The sequence below is a fragment of the Lemur catta genome, chromosome 15 (assembly GCF_020740605.2).
Source record: "Lemur catta isolate mLemCat1 chromosome 15, mLemCat1.pri, whole genome shotgun sequence".
Classification (NCBI taxonomy): Eukaryota; Metazoa; Chordata; class Mammalia; order Primates; family Lemuridae; genus Lemur; species Lemur catta.
In genome coordinates this window covers 17,611,077-17,626,501 of record NC_059142.1, presented here as the reverse complement: position 1 = coordinate 17,626,501, position 15,425 = coordinate 17,611,077, and the positions used below count along the sequence as shown (strand labels likewise).

Sequence of the window (15,425 nt, the reverse complement as noted above, 5' to 3'; positions counted from 1 at the left end):
GGTGCTAAAGTGAGAGGCACATGCCTGAGGGGTCTCAGGCTCCGCAAGGGGGCCACTGAGTGGGGTGAAGTGAGCAGTGGGAGGCAGGTAGGTGGGTCACGGGGGCTCCGTTATCCATAAGGACTGACTCCAAAATGGAGCCCTTACAGGTTTTGAGCAGATGAGTGACATGATCTTATGTCTTCCAGGGATCACGCTGGCTGCTGTGTTAAGAATACGTTGAAGGGGAAAGGACAGCAGCTGGGAGACTGACTAGGAGGGTATTTTCATTAGTCCAGGGAGAATTTGTGTAGCTTGGACCAGGCGGTAGCAGTGGAAGCTGGGTACATTCCACAGGTAGAGCCAGTAGGAATTGCTGATGGATTGGACGTGGGCGTGAGAAAGAGAGGACCCAAACGTGACCCCGAACAGCTGGAAGGAGGAGGTTGCCATTAGCTGAGATGAGGAAGGCTGCGGTGGAGCTGGTCTGAGGGGGCGGGGACAACCAGGACGTCAGTTAGACGTGTGACATTTGGGATGCCTATTAGATATTCAAGCTGAGTAGGCAGTTGGATCAACAAGTCTGGAGTACAGAAGAGAAGTGTAGGCTGAAAATGTATATCTGAGAGTTGTCAGCACGTACGTGGTATTTAAAACCACAGGACTGGATGAGACACGGAGGGGGTGAGAGAAGATAGGGAAGAGGTCCCAGCTCCAAGTCCAGCAGCACCCCAAGGACAAGACGTTGAGGGGACCAGGAGGAACCAACAAAGGAGGCTGGGACGCAGGGTTGGGTGAGGGGGAGGAACCAACACGAAGGCCTCCTGGAAGCCAGGTGAACCAAGCGTTTCGGGGGGGAAGGTATGGTCACCATCCTGAATGCTGCTGATGAGGGAAGTTAGGTGAGGACTGGGAATTTGTCATGCCCTGATCTAGAGAAGACCCCATAGAGGACACACCTCTCCTTCAGGTGTTGGGTACAGGGGCTGAATGTGGCTTGACTCTTGCTCATTGGGTTCTGACCTTGTCAGTCTTTAGAGCACTGGGTCAGGCCTGGGTGTGATTCTGAGTTATGGTACATTTTGGGTTCAGCCTTGTCCCCATTTCTCACTCTGGAGCCACCTAGTCCAGGTGGTAAAGCTGTCCTTTCCAAGTGCGGTAGAAGACAATGACCTTATAGTTGCAGGTGGGGTGGCAGTTTTTGTATCTGATCCGCCATCCCTGCTCCTGTTGTCCCAGCGAATGTGATCTTCACATGTGCTGCCCAAGGAGCGGCAGCCAAGCTTCCACTGGCTGGATCCTGGACCCAGGGCGGCCAGGCTCCCAGATCCACATCTGCAGTCCAGACCCAGCTGTCTGGCTGCCTGTTGGACCTGCCCACAGGGACGGCCTTGCCTTTTCTCAGTCCAGACGTGTCTTGACCTGAGCTCAGGGTCTGTGCCCTGGTAACCAACTGCTCATTTCTGTCCATAGCGCCTTCCGTCATCCAAGCCCCTCCTTGGCTGCACTTCCAGTAAAGTCTCCCCCATCAAGTCTCATTCCCAGTGCTACCACCCTTGACAGCCCTTCTAAGGACTGTTTGCTCCATTCCAAATCTCCCATACACCACGGTCAGCTTAATTTTCCTAAAACCACCTTGCTGTTGGCTTCTGTGTCTCCTGGTTACTGAGCGAAATCGGACTCTTCAGCCCAGTGTTGCAGAACCTACACAGTGTGACTGGACCTCAGATTCAGTGACACCAATCTATTCATCACTGCCCCAAACAAACTCAGGCTTGTCCTGCCCCGGTTCTGCCTGCTCAGACCCTTCAGCAAATAGACCTCTTCCTCCTTCACACCCCTTTGACAGGTTGTTTCTTTCACTTGCAGGCCCTTGAGAGCATCCCACCCATGTCGTGTTTTCTATTTGTATGGGTCCCACATGTTACAGTGGTTAAGAGCATCGTCCTGCAGTCAGACTACTTGTGTCTAATCTGGTTTTCCACGTAGCAGCCGTTAAACCTTGGGCGAGTAACTGAACTCCCTGCACCTTCATTTCCTCCGCTGTAAAGGAGTCATAGTGATACAACTTAGTTTTTAAATTTTTAAAACGTTTTTCAAGTGCACCAATCTTAAGCATAGAGTTTAATGAACGTTTATGTACGTCGACTTGTGTAACCGGCACCCACATCAAGATATAGAACATTCTCAGCACCCCAGAAAGTTCCCTCAAGCCGCTTCCCAGTCAACACTGTCTCCCCCAGGTGGCCACTGCTGTGAACTTCTGTCGCCATCTGCTCTTTCTGCTTGTTCTTGAACTTGATGTAATAAGGAACCTTGTGATACACGCACACCTCATTTTATTGTGCCTCCTTTTACTGTGCTTCAAAGGTAATGCATTTTTTTTTTACAACGTGAAGGTTTGTGATAACCCTACATCAAGCAACCCTGTTGCTGCCATTTTTCAAACATCATGTACACACTTCATGTCTCTATGCTACGTTTTGGTAATTCTCCCAACATGATTTTTCTTTACTGTTATTGCATCTGTTATGATGATCTGTGATCAGTAGTCTTTGATGTTACCATATTGTAATTGTTTTTGGGCACCACGAACCATGCCCACCAAACTTAATCAATAAATGTTGTATGTGTTCCGACTGCTCCACTCCCTGGCTGTTCTCCCACCCCTCAACACTCCCCCCGCTGTTTCTCTCCCTGTCCTCGTGCCTCCCTACTCCCTGAGTCACAACAATATTGAAATTAGGCCAATTAATAACCCTACTGTGACCTCTAAGTATTCAAGTGAAAGAAAGAGTCTCATGTCTCTCACTTTACATCAAAAGCTCTGAATAGAAATGATTAAGCTTGGTAAGGAAGACACATCAAAAGCCGAGATAGGCCAAGAGCTGGGCCTCTTGTGCCATGCCAAACAGGCTTATTGCTGCCATGGAGAAAGTTTTAGTGGTCTGGATAGAAAATTAAAGCAGCCACAACATTCCCTTAAGCCAAAGCCTAATCCAGAGCAAGGCCCTAACTCTCTTCAATTCTTTGAAGGCTGAGAGAGGTGAGGAAGCTGCAGAAGAAAAATTGGAAGCTAGCAGAGGTTGGTTCATGAGGTTCAAGGAAAAAAGCCATCTCTACAACATAAAGTGCTTGGTGAAGCAGCAAGTGCTGATGGAGAAGCTGCAGCAAGGTATCCAGAAGATCTAGCTAAGATCACTGATGATGGTGGCTACACTACACAACAGATTTTCAGTGTAGATGCAACAGCCTTCTATTGGAAGAAGATGCCATCTAGGACATTCCTAGCTAGAGAGAGAAGTCAATGCTTGGCTTCAAAGATCCTCTGGTGTGTACTGAGGTTAAAAAGAACTTCAAAGGACAGGCTGACTCTCTTGTTAGGGGCTAATGCAGCTGGTGACTTAAAGTTGAAGACGATGCTCATTGACCATTCAGAAAATCCTAGGGCCCTTAAGAATTAAGCTAAATCTACTCTGCCTGTGCTCTTTAAATGGAACAACAAAGCCTGTTTATAGCATGGTTTACTGAATATTTTAAGCCCTCTGTTGAGACCTACTGCTCAGGAAAAAAAGATTTCTCTCAAAATATTACTGGACACTGACGATGACCCTAGTCAACCCAGGAGCTCTGATGGAGATAGATGTACAAGGAGATTAATGTTTTCCTGTCTGCTGACGTAACATCCATTCTGCAGCCCATGAATCAAAGAGTCATTTTGACTTTCAAGTCATATTATTTAAGAAATACATTTTATAAGGCTATGGCTTCCATAGATAGTGATTCCTCTGATGGATCTGGACAAAGTAAATTGGAAACCTTCTGGAAAGGATTTCCCATTCTAGGTGCCTTCAAGAACAGTCATGATTCACGGGAGGAGGACAAAATAGCAACATTAACAGGGGTTTGTAAGAGTTGTTTCTAACTTTCATGGTTGACTTTCAGGAGTTCAAGACCTCAGTGGAGGAAGTAACTGCAGATGTGGAAATAGCAAGAGAACTAGAATTAGAACCGGAGCCTGAACATGTGACTGAATTGCTGCAATCTCATGATAAAACTTTAATAGATAAGGAGTTGCTTCTTATGGATGAGCAAAGAAAGTGGCTTTTTTTTTTTTTAAGAGATGAGATCTCACTGTGTCACCCAGGCTGGAGTGCAACAGCATGATCATAGCTCACTGCAACCTTCAATGCCTGAGCTCAAGTGATCTTCCTGTCTCAGCCTCCTGAGTGGCTGGGACTACAGACGTGTGACACCACGCCTGGCTAATTTTTATTTTTTTAATTTTTTGTAGAGATGGGGTCTCACTATATTGCCCAGGCTGACCTTAAACTCCTGGCCTCAAGTGATCCCCCAATCTTGGCCTCCCAGAGTACTGGAATTATAGGTGTGAGCCACCGTGCCTGGCTGAAAGTGGTTTCTTAAGATGGAATCTACTCCTGGTGAAGGTGCTGTGAACATTGTTGAAATGACAACAAAGGATTTAGAATGTTATATAAACATAGTTGTTAAGGCAACAGCAGGGTTTGAGAGGATGGTCTACAGGTTTGAAAGAAATTCTACTGTGAGTAAAATGCTCTCAAATAGCTACAGAGAAATCTTTCATGAAAGGAAGAGTCAATCAATGCAGCAAATGTCATTGTTGTCTTATTTTAAGAAATGGCCACAGCCACCCCAGCCCTCAGCAACCACCACCCTGATCAGTCAGCAGCCATCAACATCAAGGCAAGACCCTCTACCAGCCAAAAGATTACGACTCACAAAAGGCTCAGATGATCATTAGCATCTTTTAGCAATAAAATATTTTTAAATGAGGGATATATGTTGTTTTTTAGACATGATGCTATTGCATGCTTAATAGACTACAGTATGGTGTAAACATAACTTTTATATGCACTGGAAAACCAAAAAGCACGTGTCCCCACTTCATTGTGACACTGGCTTTATCCCATTGGTCTGGAGCCCAACCTGCTGTGTCTCTGAGGTGTGCTTCTACGTGCTTTCTTGTGTCTGGCTGCTTTTGCTCCATGTAATGTTTGTGTAATTTACCCATCAAAGGATCACTTTGATGACGAAGTGAAGTAATGTACAGCCCAGTGCCCAGCATAGAGTTAACAAATTTCACATGTGAGTGTTCATATGACCACACTGGGAAATCCTCGAGGACAGGAATGGAGCCTGCAGCCTATTGCTCTGTCACCACCTGACACAGTGTGTGGCATGCAGAGAGCTGGGGCTCCCTAGACACTTCTGGTGTGGCCTTGGTGGGAATGATGCTCAGGCCTGGGCTTCCCGCAGCCGTTCGTCCCTCCCCCACTCCCATCCTCAGTTCTCGGGCAGAAAATAAGTGTATTACCTACAATCAGCCTTTGTATCACCCCTGTTAGGAGGGCAGGACCATTCCACACCTGGAACTTAACGTTACCTTGTATCCACAGGTTCTCAGAATGTCCAGGAAGAGGTGGAAAGGGCCCTCAGACCTGCTCTCAGCATCTGTTTTGGGGGTTGGGGATACCAGGATGTGTTCTTGGCTGTGTCCATTGGTCACTGGTGCTGGACAGTCTCAGAGAACTATTGTAAACAACTTGCCTCCTGCCATTTGGGTACCTCTTCTGCCCCTTGGCACTTACCAGAGCTTAAAGTAGTAGAAATCAGGACCAGTCATTTGGGTTTAACCCACCTCTCTCAGGCCAGCTCTCCACATTGCACAAAAAGGGCATGTCCGAGGTCACCATGGCTGTTCTGTCACTGGTTGGCTCCTGTCCTGTCATGTGGCCACCCTCAAGGACACAGGCTTCATTACAGGTTTGGAATAGGTAGCCCTGTATTAACATGTGGTCCCTCATCTGGGTAACTCCTAGGAGATCTGGAAGTCCCAGGATTCTGCCTGCATTGTAGTGCAACAGAGGAACCTACGCACCAGGAGGAATTATCTAGAGTTAGCAATGTTCAACCCTGATGTGGGTGGCAAGACCCCACAGAGGGCTGTGGACTAGGTCAGCAGTCCCCTCTGAGCCCTGCCCAACTCAGCTCAGCCGGCAAGGCCCGTGGTGAGCTGGTCCGTGCCTGCCGCTCCAGCGCCATCCCCTCACCCTCCGCTCACTCCATGTTCTAGCCATTCCCTGCTATTTATAGTCCCCTTCAGGGACCCTGCTGTTTCACACTTTGTGCCATTGCCAGGCCGCCTCTCATTGCCTAGAACTCTGCTCCCGTCCCCCACCCGCCTGGCACGCACCCACACATCTTTCAAGATTCAATTAATAATGTTAATGATAGCAGCTAAGATATATGGGGTGCTTACTATGTGCTAAGTGTTTTACATGCATTGTCCAATTTAATCCTCCCAGTGGCCCTGTGCACTCAGTCCCTGTGTCATCCCCTTTCACATGCATTGTTTAATCAGTATCTCTTTATAAGTGGCTGCCTTGTGCCAGGCGCTCTTCTGAGGCACAGAGAGGTTAGGAAGTGATGCAGCATGGATTAGGACCTAGGCCGTCCTCACTCTTAGCCGCAGTGATAAACCATCTTCCTTAGAGTATCACAGAAGCCCTCCCAGCCATCTCTTTACTCTGACTGTTGCTGCTCCCTCCTCTCTGCCTCGCGGTGCCTATGAAATTCTTCTGTCATAGCATTCAGGTTTTGTTGCTTATTGGACTGTCTTCCTCTTCTGGGCTGTATGCATATCACTTGGGAAATGTGTGCATTTTAAGTAGCTTAAAATCTAATATATAGGGGCTTATATTTCCTGTTTGGCAAAAAATGAGATGGGCTATTTCTAGTGTGGCTCAGTAGCTGAACAGCATCAGAGAAATGTCTCTGTTCTTTCCTGATCTTTTCTTCATGGGAGCAATAGGGCCACTGTAGCTCCAGTCATCACATCTGAGTTCAAGATAGGAAGTCCCTTTTAATCCTCAAAGTAAAGGCCTTGCCAGAGGCTCCAGCATACTTCACTTGGGCTTCATTGGCCAGAACGATGTCAGACAGCCACTCCTAGCTGTAAGAGGGACAGAAAGTGGGTATCTTGCTTGGGACTGGGTCCATTGCCACCTCATATAAAATCAGGGTAATGTACACAAGGAAGAAGGGAAGATGGATATTGGGAGTCTGCTAGTGTCCTAGGGAGGAGAGACCTCGTATTAATTTCTTCCAAGTTTCCAGAATCAGAATGCTCTATAATTGTTTTGTGTTGTAGCCTTCCAGGTTTTCTTCTGTGCGCATACAGACATTCTTATTTTTTTCAAACACTACATCATACATTACTGTTATTAATCTCCTTTTTCACTTAATAAGGTGATACACATCATCTGTATAGTTTTTAAGGGCTACATAACTGTTCATCTTGTAGAAATACCATAATTTACTCAACCAATGCCCTATAATTAATCATTCAGGTGGTTTTTAGTATTTCATAATCTTAAACAGTTGTATGACTTACAGCTTCATTTTTATGTACATTTATAATTAATATCATAGGTCATAGTCTTAGATTAAGCTGGGTTAAAAGCTGTACCAGCTATTAATGTTTGATACCAGTTACCAAGTTGACTCTGGAAAAGTTGTGCCAGTTATATACACCCTCCAAGAGTTTCTGACAGTGCCTTTTCTCTGACAACTCTGGATATTCTTCTTCTTCTTTAAAAATCCTTGCCAATTTGATGGGAAAATTGAAAAACATAGAAGTTTGCATTTTCTTTAAGTGAGGTTAACATTTTTTTAAAAAATATGGGGCCGGGCGCGGTGGCTCACGCCTGTAATCCTAGCACTCTGGGAGGCCGAGGTGGGTGGATCGCTCGAGGTCAGGAGTTCGAGACCAGCCTGAGCAAGAGCGAGACCCCCGTCTCTACTAAAAATAGAAAGTAATTATCTGGCCAACTGAAATATATATAGAAAAAATTAGCCGAGCATGGTGGCACATGCTTGTAGTCCCAGCTACTTAGGAGGCTGAGGCAGTAGGATCGCTTAAGCCCAGGAGTTTGAGGTTGCTGTGAGCTAGGCTGATGCCACGGCACTCACTCTAGCCAGGGCAACAAAGCGACACTCTGTCTCAAAAAAAAAAAAAAAAAAATTGTACTTTGAGCATTTGTAGTTTTCTTTTTAATTTTCTATTCATTTCCCATACTCATTTAGAAAGTTAAGGTATTCTTTTTATTTCATGGGTTTATAAAAGTGCTTTATACATTCAGGTATTGTCATGATATGCAGAACACAGGAAAGTTCATGGGAGAGGGTACATCAGAGCTGGATTTGAAGGCTAAAAGGATCTCCCCAAGTGGACAAGAGTGAGGAAGGTGTTTCAGCCACAGGAATAGCATGTGGGAAAGTCCAGAAATGGGGAACTCTGTGTGTGGGGGGGGGGGCACTGTATTAGTTTCCCAGAGTTGCCATAACAGACTACCACAAACTTGGCGGCTTTGGACAACAGACATGTATTCTCTCACAGTCTGGAGACCAAAAGTCTGAAATCGTGGCGTCCTCTGGGCGGGTGGCAATCCTTCCCAAGGCTCCGGGGAGGATTCTTGCTGGCCTCTTCCGGTTGCTGGTGGCTCCAGGCATTCCTTGGCCTGTGGCAGCATAACCCCAAACTCTGCCTCGGGCCTTCTCCTCTGTGTCTGTGTCCGCTTCCTTTCTGTTTCTCATAAGGACACATCATTGGATTTAGGACCCAACAGTTAATCTCGGCTGATCTGGTCGTGAGATCCTTAATTATTTCCACAAACACATTTTTTCCAAATGAGGTCACATTAGCAGGGATCAGGGGTTAGGATTTGGACATACATTGTGGGGCGCCACCATTCAACCCGCCACAGAGACCTAGAAGTCTGACATTTGGCAGGAGATTATGACCCTCCCTGTAAAAGTAGAGGCAGGTGCTGACCACGAAGGGCCTCGAGCTGAGGAGTTTTGGCTGCAGGAGCTGATAAGAGTGGGGAGGAAGAGGGGACATTTCACGGTGCAGGAGGTGAGGGACAGGAATAGGCAGGAATCTGGATTTCCCACTTGAGTGATCTGGTGTATCAGCCTCAGGAAAAGGTTGGGTTTGAGGTCCCTGCAGGTGAAGATGTCCAGGAAACAATCAGAGATGGGCCTGCAGCCCACACCTCTCCTTGGAGTATAAATCAACTTTGGGAGAGGAAGTGAAGTAGGGGTGACAGAAGCCAGGAGAGTACGAGGTTTTTCTCCCCCATCATTTCATGATGAAAAATTTCAAGCATACAGAAAAGTTGAAAGAATTGCACAGTGAACACCCACTTGCCTGCTATTTAGAGTCTGTAATTATCAGTTTTCTACACTTGCATCTATCCATCCCTCTGAACATCATCCATCTCCCTTTTCATGTATTTCAGAGTAAGTTGTAGACATCGGTGCACTTCATGCATATCACTAACTAGAGCTCAATATTTAGTAGTAAAATGCTCAGATCTTATGTGTATCACTTGAGAACTCTTGATGAATGCATCCACCTGTGTACTCCAAATCCCTGTCAAGATATATAGCATGTCCATTACCCCAGAAAGTTCTCTTGTGCTTGTTATAGTCTGCTCCTCCTCCCACCTGAGACAACCATTATTTTGATTTTTTTAACCATAGATTAGTTTTGTCTTTTCTAGAGCTTCATACAAATGCAAGTATATAAGATGTATTCTTTTGTATCTGGCTTCTTTCACTTAGCATAGTGTCTGAGAGAGTCATTAATGTTGTTGTTTCTTTTTATTGCTGAGTGGCATTCTATTGTAAGGATCTACAAGGAACACCAATTTTTAAGGGGTGGGCAGAAAAAGACTTCACTAAGGAGAAAAAGATCACAGTGAAGATCATAGTTCCTGTGCACCCAAACAGTGATATCAAGGAAAACCATCTGGATCAGTTACAATTAGGTTTGACAGTATATAACATAAAAACTAAGTAGCAATGGTTTATATAACATTTTTCTCTCTCTCACACACATAAAAAAGTCCAGAAGTAGACCATCCCGAGGTGGTATGGGGGCTCCATTGTGCCATTAGTAATTCCTAGCTTTCTTTTTTTTGAGACAGAGTCTCACTCTGTTGCCTGGGCTAGAGTGAGTGCCGTGGCGTCAGCCTAGCTCACAGCAACCTCACACTCCTGGGCTTAAGCGATTCTACTGCTTCAGCCTCCCGAGTAGCTGGGACTATAGGCATGTACCACCATGCCCGGCTAATTTTTTCTATATATATTTTTAGTTGGCCAGATAATTTCTTTCTATTTGTAGTAGAGACGAGGTCTCGCTCTTGCTCAGGCTGGTCTTAAACTCCTGACTTTGAGCGATCCACCCACCTCGGCCTCCCAGAATGCTAGGATTACAGGCGTGAGCCACCGTGCCCAGCCACTCCTAACTTTCGGCTCAGCCTTCTTCAGTGCTGGCTTCTATCCTCAGGTTCACCTCATGGTTTAACATAGCTGCTGGAGCTCCGGCCATCCCATCTACTTTCCAAACTGGCAACAGAAGGAGGGACAGAGGTGTGGAATGTGGAGGGAACTGACTGCTTCATGGGCACTTTCTGCACTCGTGGGCCTCCCACTTTGCCAGCACCTCATCCTCAGGTACCCCTTGTTCCCCCCTTTGGTCAGCCTCCCTTGACAAGGAGGACTGTGGAAGGGGACTTCTCTGGAGTGAGATTCACAGGGAAAAGGATGACATTTGGAGACAGACAGACAGACCTCCTTCAGGTCCTTTCTGTGACCTTAGGCAAATATCTCTACAGACCTTGTCTGTAAATTGGGGAGAATAAGAACTGCCTGGCAGAGATATGGTTAGGCTGAAAGCGGCAAGAGATGGCGGAGCCCGTGGTCTGTATCTCTGATGAGGATGAATTGTCCACACATCGGGGAAGACTGGCACAGACCTTCCCGCCCCGAGGGAAACGCCAGGCTGTGACGTGGAGGCGAGCCACACCACCTTCCCTGTTGTCCCTTCTGCCCCTGCACTTGGGAAATATTAACAGCTCGACTGTGAGGGCCCCATCCCTATGACTCCTGGGGATTGGTCAGTGCACAGAAGAGTCAGCGTGGGCTGATGGAATCTGAGCTCTTGGCTCTGTTGCTCACTTTCCCCTGGCCTTGACTCCAGCACTCGCTGGGCAGCTGGAGCCTCCTGGAGGAGAGATGGCAGGTCACCACGATGTCTCCATTCCCTCCTGTGCTGCTCCTCTTCCTCCTGCCCCCTGCAGATGCCAGAGTCAGCTCACCTCCTGCCACCGCGGACACTGGCCTTGTGGCCTCCAGGGCAGTGGGCCCCGTTTCCCAGGTGCATGGCACACACACGTCTCAGTGGCTGGGGTGTCACTAGTCATGTGGTTCTTCATGCACGTGCCTGTCTTGGGGAAAAAAATAGCCCACATGCCCTGACAGCTAAATGGGGCATCAGCTCAGGGACGAGAAGAGGAAGTCGGGAGGAGCAGGTGCAGCGAGCTTCGGGAAACGCTCGGCTGCCAACAGGCCAGATTGGACTTAGTGAGGCCGTGGCCAGGCGTCCTGGTGACCCGTTGACACCATTCTCAGGCTGCTGGCTGCCGTGGGCTGGTGTGCTGTGACAGAGGAGGAGGAGCCAGGGCCCCCATGGAGAGCTTGGCTGGCTGGGACCTGTCTCAGACCTCGGACCTGAGCCGGACAGTGCATTCCTCTGCTCATTCATCCACTCCACACACGTTTGCTGAGAGCCTGCTGCGTGTTGGCCTGTGGGTGCTGGGCACACAGTGATGACCGAGACACCCAGTTCCTGCCCAGGGGCTCAGGGACAAAGGAGCAGGATCCACACAGGCACCAGGAGGCCATGTGCTATAAGAGTTCTGAGCTGAAGGCCAGGCATGGTGGCTCACGCCTGTAATCCTAGCCCTCTGGGAGGCCGAGGCAGGTGGATCGCTCGAGGTCAGGAGTTCTAGACCAGCCTGAGCGAGACCCTGTCTCTACTAAAAATAGAAATATATTATCTGGACAACTAAAAATATATATAGAAAAAAAATTAGCCGGGCATGGTGGCGCATGCCTGTAGTCCCAGCTACTAGGGAGGCTGAGGCAGGAGGATCGCTTAAGCCCAGGATTTTGAGGTTGCTGTGAGCTAGGCAGATGCCACGGCACTCACTCTAGCCCAGGCAACAAAGTGAGACTCTGTCTCAAAAAAAAAGAAAAAAAAGAAGAAGAAAAAAAAAAAAAAAGAGTTCTGAGCTGAGCCACCAGGGGAGACAACCCGGAGGAAGTAGTATCTGAGCAGATGGTGGGACAGGACTCCCAGCCTCCACCATCACATGGGGCCACAGCCCAAGATGCCTGGCCCGGGGAATCCCACCCAGAAACGCTTGGGGAGTATTTAACAAATGGATGCTGCCACTGGGCAGTCCAGAGTGTGGGGGGCCACCGCTGGTCCCAGGCCACTGTGGAGCCCAGGGGGACTGGCGCTGTGCTCTTTGTGTCTCCATACCCACTACAGTGCTGGCCCCATTGGTCTCCAAACATGCTGAGTCTTTCCTACCCCTGCCCAGTGACGAGTGTGAAAGGAGTCTCCACCCCTCCGGGTAGTGGCCCCAGCGCAGGGTGGTCCAAGACAGGCCCTGGCAGCAGCCCTGCCGTGTTCTCCGTTCCTGGCCGTGGCGGGTCAGGGCTGGTGGAAGCAAACAGGCATGGGGTGGGGTGGGCAGTGATGGGGTTTGACGCAGGGCCTTCTGGGGCCACCCTTGTAGCCCTTTCACTGTGGAGCCCTGAGGTGCCCCTCGCATTGGTCCAGCCTGCCGTCCCTAGGAGGGGGTATCTGTGCGTGGGCCCTGGCGCCTGGTGGTGCTGGCAGCCCAGAGGGCTTTAACGCAGCCTTTTCTTCCCTCCTCCTCTGAAGGAAGCCCACGTTGAAATTATAGAAATAAGTGCCGGCTTTGAGGAGTGTGCCGTTCACCCATGTCCCTGCCAGGCCTGGGCACAGCCCCCGCGCCCACACCCTGCTGCCTTGGGCTCCGTCCTCCCTGCAGGGCCCTGTTCCAAGGGGTGACGGCTCCCTCAGTACACTCTCTCAACCCTCCCACCCCAAAACCTGCCCTGGCCCCCTGGAGGGATCGGGCTCTGTGTACAAGTGGTACCCAAGGAGGAGGGGCTCAGGAAGTGACATCGCTTGGCCCGCCCCCACCTCCTTATTCCCTATAAAAAGCAAAATGGTGACTCAGAGAGGAGAGTTGGAAGCGGCCTGCCTCCTGCTCCCACTGTTAATTTTTAGACTTGGAATTAGGCAGAAGGCAAAGGAAACAGCAGCTCGAAATACGCGACTGACATGCTATTAAGCGGGCGGCAACGGCAGAGCCGCTCCCCCCCGACTCCCAGCAGCCTCTGAACGTGCAGAGCCAGAGCCTGCTGGCAGTGCCCAGCCCCTCACCAGGCCCGGGCCCCGCGCAGCCCCTGTCCGGGCCAGGCGTGCATGGTGCGGCCGGGGTCATGGCAGCCGGGGGCCGCCGCAGGCGCCCACTGCGCTACCAGTCCCTGGCAGCCCTCGTGGAGGACTCTCAGTGGCCTTTCTTGTTCCTTGTCTCAGACTTCAGCTACGGGGCAGACGACTACGACGGAGAGGGGAATGAGGAGCAGAAAGGGCCCCCGGAGGGCTCAGAGACCATGCCGTACATCGACGAGTCGCCAACCATGTCCCCCCAGCTCAGCGCCCGCAGCCAGGGCGGCGGGGACAGCATCTCCCCCACCCCACCCGAGGGGCTGGCACCTGGGGTAGGTACACCTGCTTTTTCTTCTGGGTTTGGGGAGGAGTGAGAGGAAGGCATGGGCATCATGGGCCAGGCTCTGCCTTGGGCTGATACCGAAGGAATGGGACTGGGGACATTTGGACCTGGCTGTCCTTGGTACCCTGATCATAGCAACTGGTCCCAGGCTCCTCCTCCACCTGCTTTGCCACCCTGCACCTGTCTGTCCTCCTCCAGCAGCCATCTGGTCCCCAGGCCTCTGGCCCCCTCACCTCTTGTTTTGGCTTCCCTTGCAGTCTCTTTCCTTGGCAGGATGGGGACAGGACTCTAGCAGGGACCAGTCTCTTCTCCCGCACCCAGGCAGGGCCAGGGGCTGCCTATGTGGCCTGTGGGCTGTAAACATTCAGATGTTGGCCCCAGAGAAGCCAAGCCTGGCCTGAATGCTCCCTGAGGGGTGGCATGAGCTGCTTCTGTGGCATTCCCTGAGGACAGAGGGCTCCTCCAGCCCTACTCTGTTCCCTCTAGGAGGGAATAAACCCTGATGCTGCCCACCCCTCTGCTTGTTGACAGAGGCAAGAGCTCTGCTCCAAAGAGAAGCATTGGAGAAGGAATATTAAGTATGTGCTCTGAGACAGGCCAGGGGGATAGAAATGTGGGGAGAGTTTGCAATCCTTGTAATTGATGCTGTTCTTGGCGACAGGGACTGACTCTGTCTGGGCCCAGCTTTGTGTGTGCACGTCTGGGACACATGAGCAAGCAAGACAGAGCTTCCTGAAGGTTGTTTTTCCTGTAGTTGGGGAGAAGAACCAAAGCTGTTCTTCGGCAGCATGTGTTTTGCAGGGGTGGGGGTGGGGCTCCGAGTGCCCAATCCTGCCTGGTCCAGGCTGGTCCAGGTGTGTTTTGTGGGGGTCTCCTCTCTTCCCCCTAAAGCCACCAGAGGAGCAGTCACTGAGATGCCATGTGATGCTTTTTCCCCTCCTGCAGGGGCCTGGCACCCCCCACTCCAGCGCGAGCCTCCTAGACATTACCATTCTTGAGGAACCCCCCCACCCCCCGGCTCCTTCCCTTGCCAGCCTCCTTGGCCACCCTCCACCCCTCTGCAGAGCTCTCACCCCCTCTTCACACACCGGGGTGGCTGTTATAGCCTTTGGCAACCAGGGCCTTGGCAACAGCTTCCCACTTGGGGGAAGCCACATTGTTGCCATGGCAACAGAGGCTGAGGCAGCGCTTAGTGACTGCAGGCAGTGCACGTTTGGGAAGGGATGATGGGGGCAGGTGGGAGGTGGAGGGGATGAGCAAAGGTGTTGGTCATCCCCACGGCCCCCCACAGCCAGCAGTCTGGGGTGTCGTTGCCCTGCTGTCCTAAGAAGGGGTGGCCGGTTAGAGACAGCCGTCGTGGACATGCAGGGGCAGGCTTTTTGCTACCAGTAAAGGAGAGGGTATTCCAGGGCCTGAATTGAGACCCACCAGGGGAAAACAAAAAGGAGGCAACTTGCCCCCCACCCCTGCCTTCAGGGCTCAGACCACAGCAGGGCTCAGAGGCCCCCCAGGGACTCGGCTCTTACCCTCTGTGAGCAGGGCAGGAAGATGCCCTGTGGATCTCACTGCAGGGCCAGGGTCTTTGCTGTTCCCTGTCCCCTTTCTGTCATCCTCTTTGCTTCCTGTCCCCATTTCCTTCCCTCGTCACACGACCACCTTGCTGGATTGTTTGTCCATTGATTTTTAGATTCCCCAGTGAAAGGTACTGTCAGGTGCTTTCTC

The 15,425-nt window shown here is 50.3% G+C and overlaps 1 protein-coding gene across 2 annotated transcripts in view; it reads left to right on the top strand.

Moving 5' to 3' along the window:
- ABR (ABR activator of RhoGEF and GTPase) overlaps window positions 1-15,425 on the top strand; it is a 175,118-nt gene that overhangs the window by 70,513 nt on the left and 89,180 nt on the right. For both annotated transcript variants that reach the window (XM_045526195.1, XM_045526196.1), the window contains exon 2: window positions 13,508-13,692. In XM_045526195.1, coding sequence (XP_045382151.1) covers window positions 13,508-13,692 — 185 coding nt within the window. The remainder of the gene's footprint in view (window positions 1-13,507; window positions 13,693-15,425) is intronic.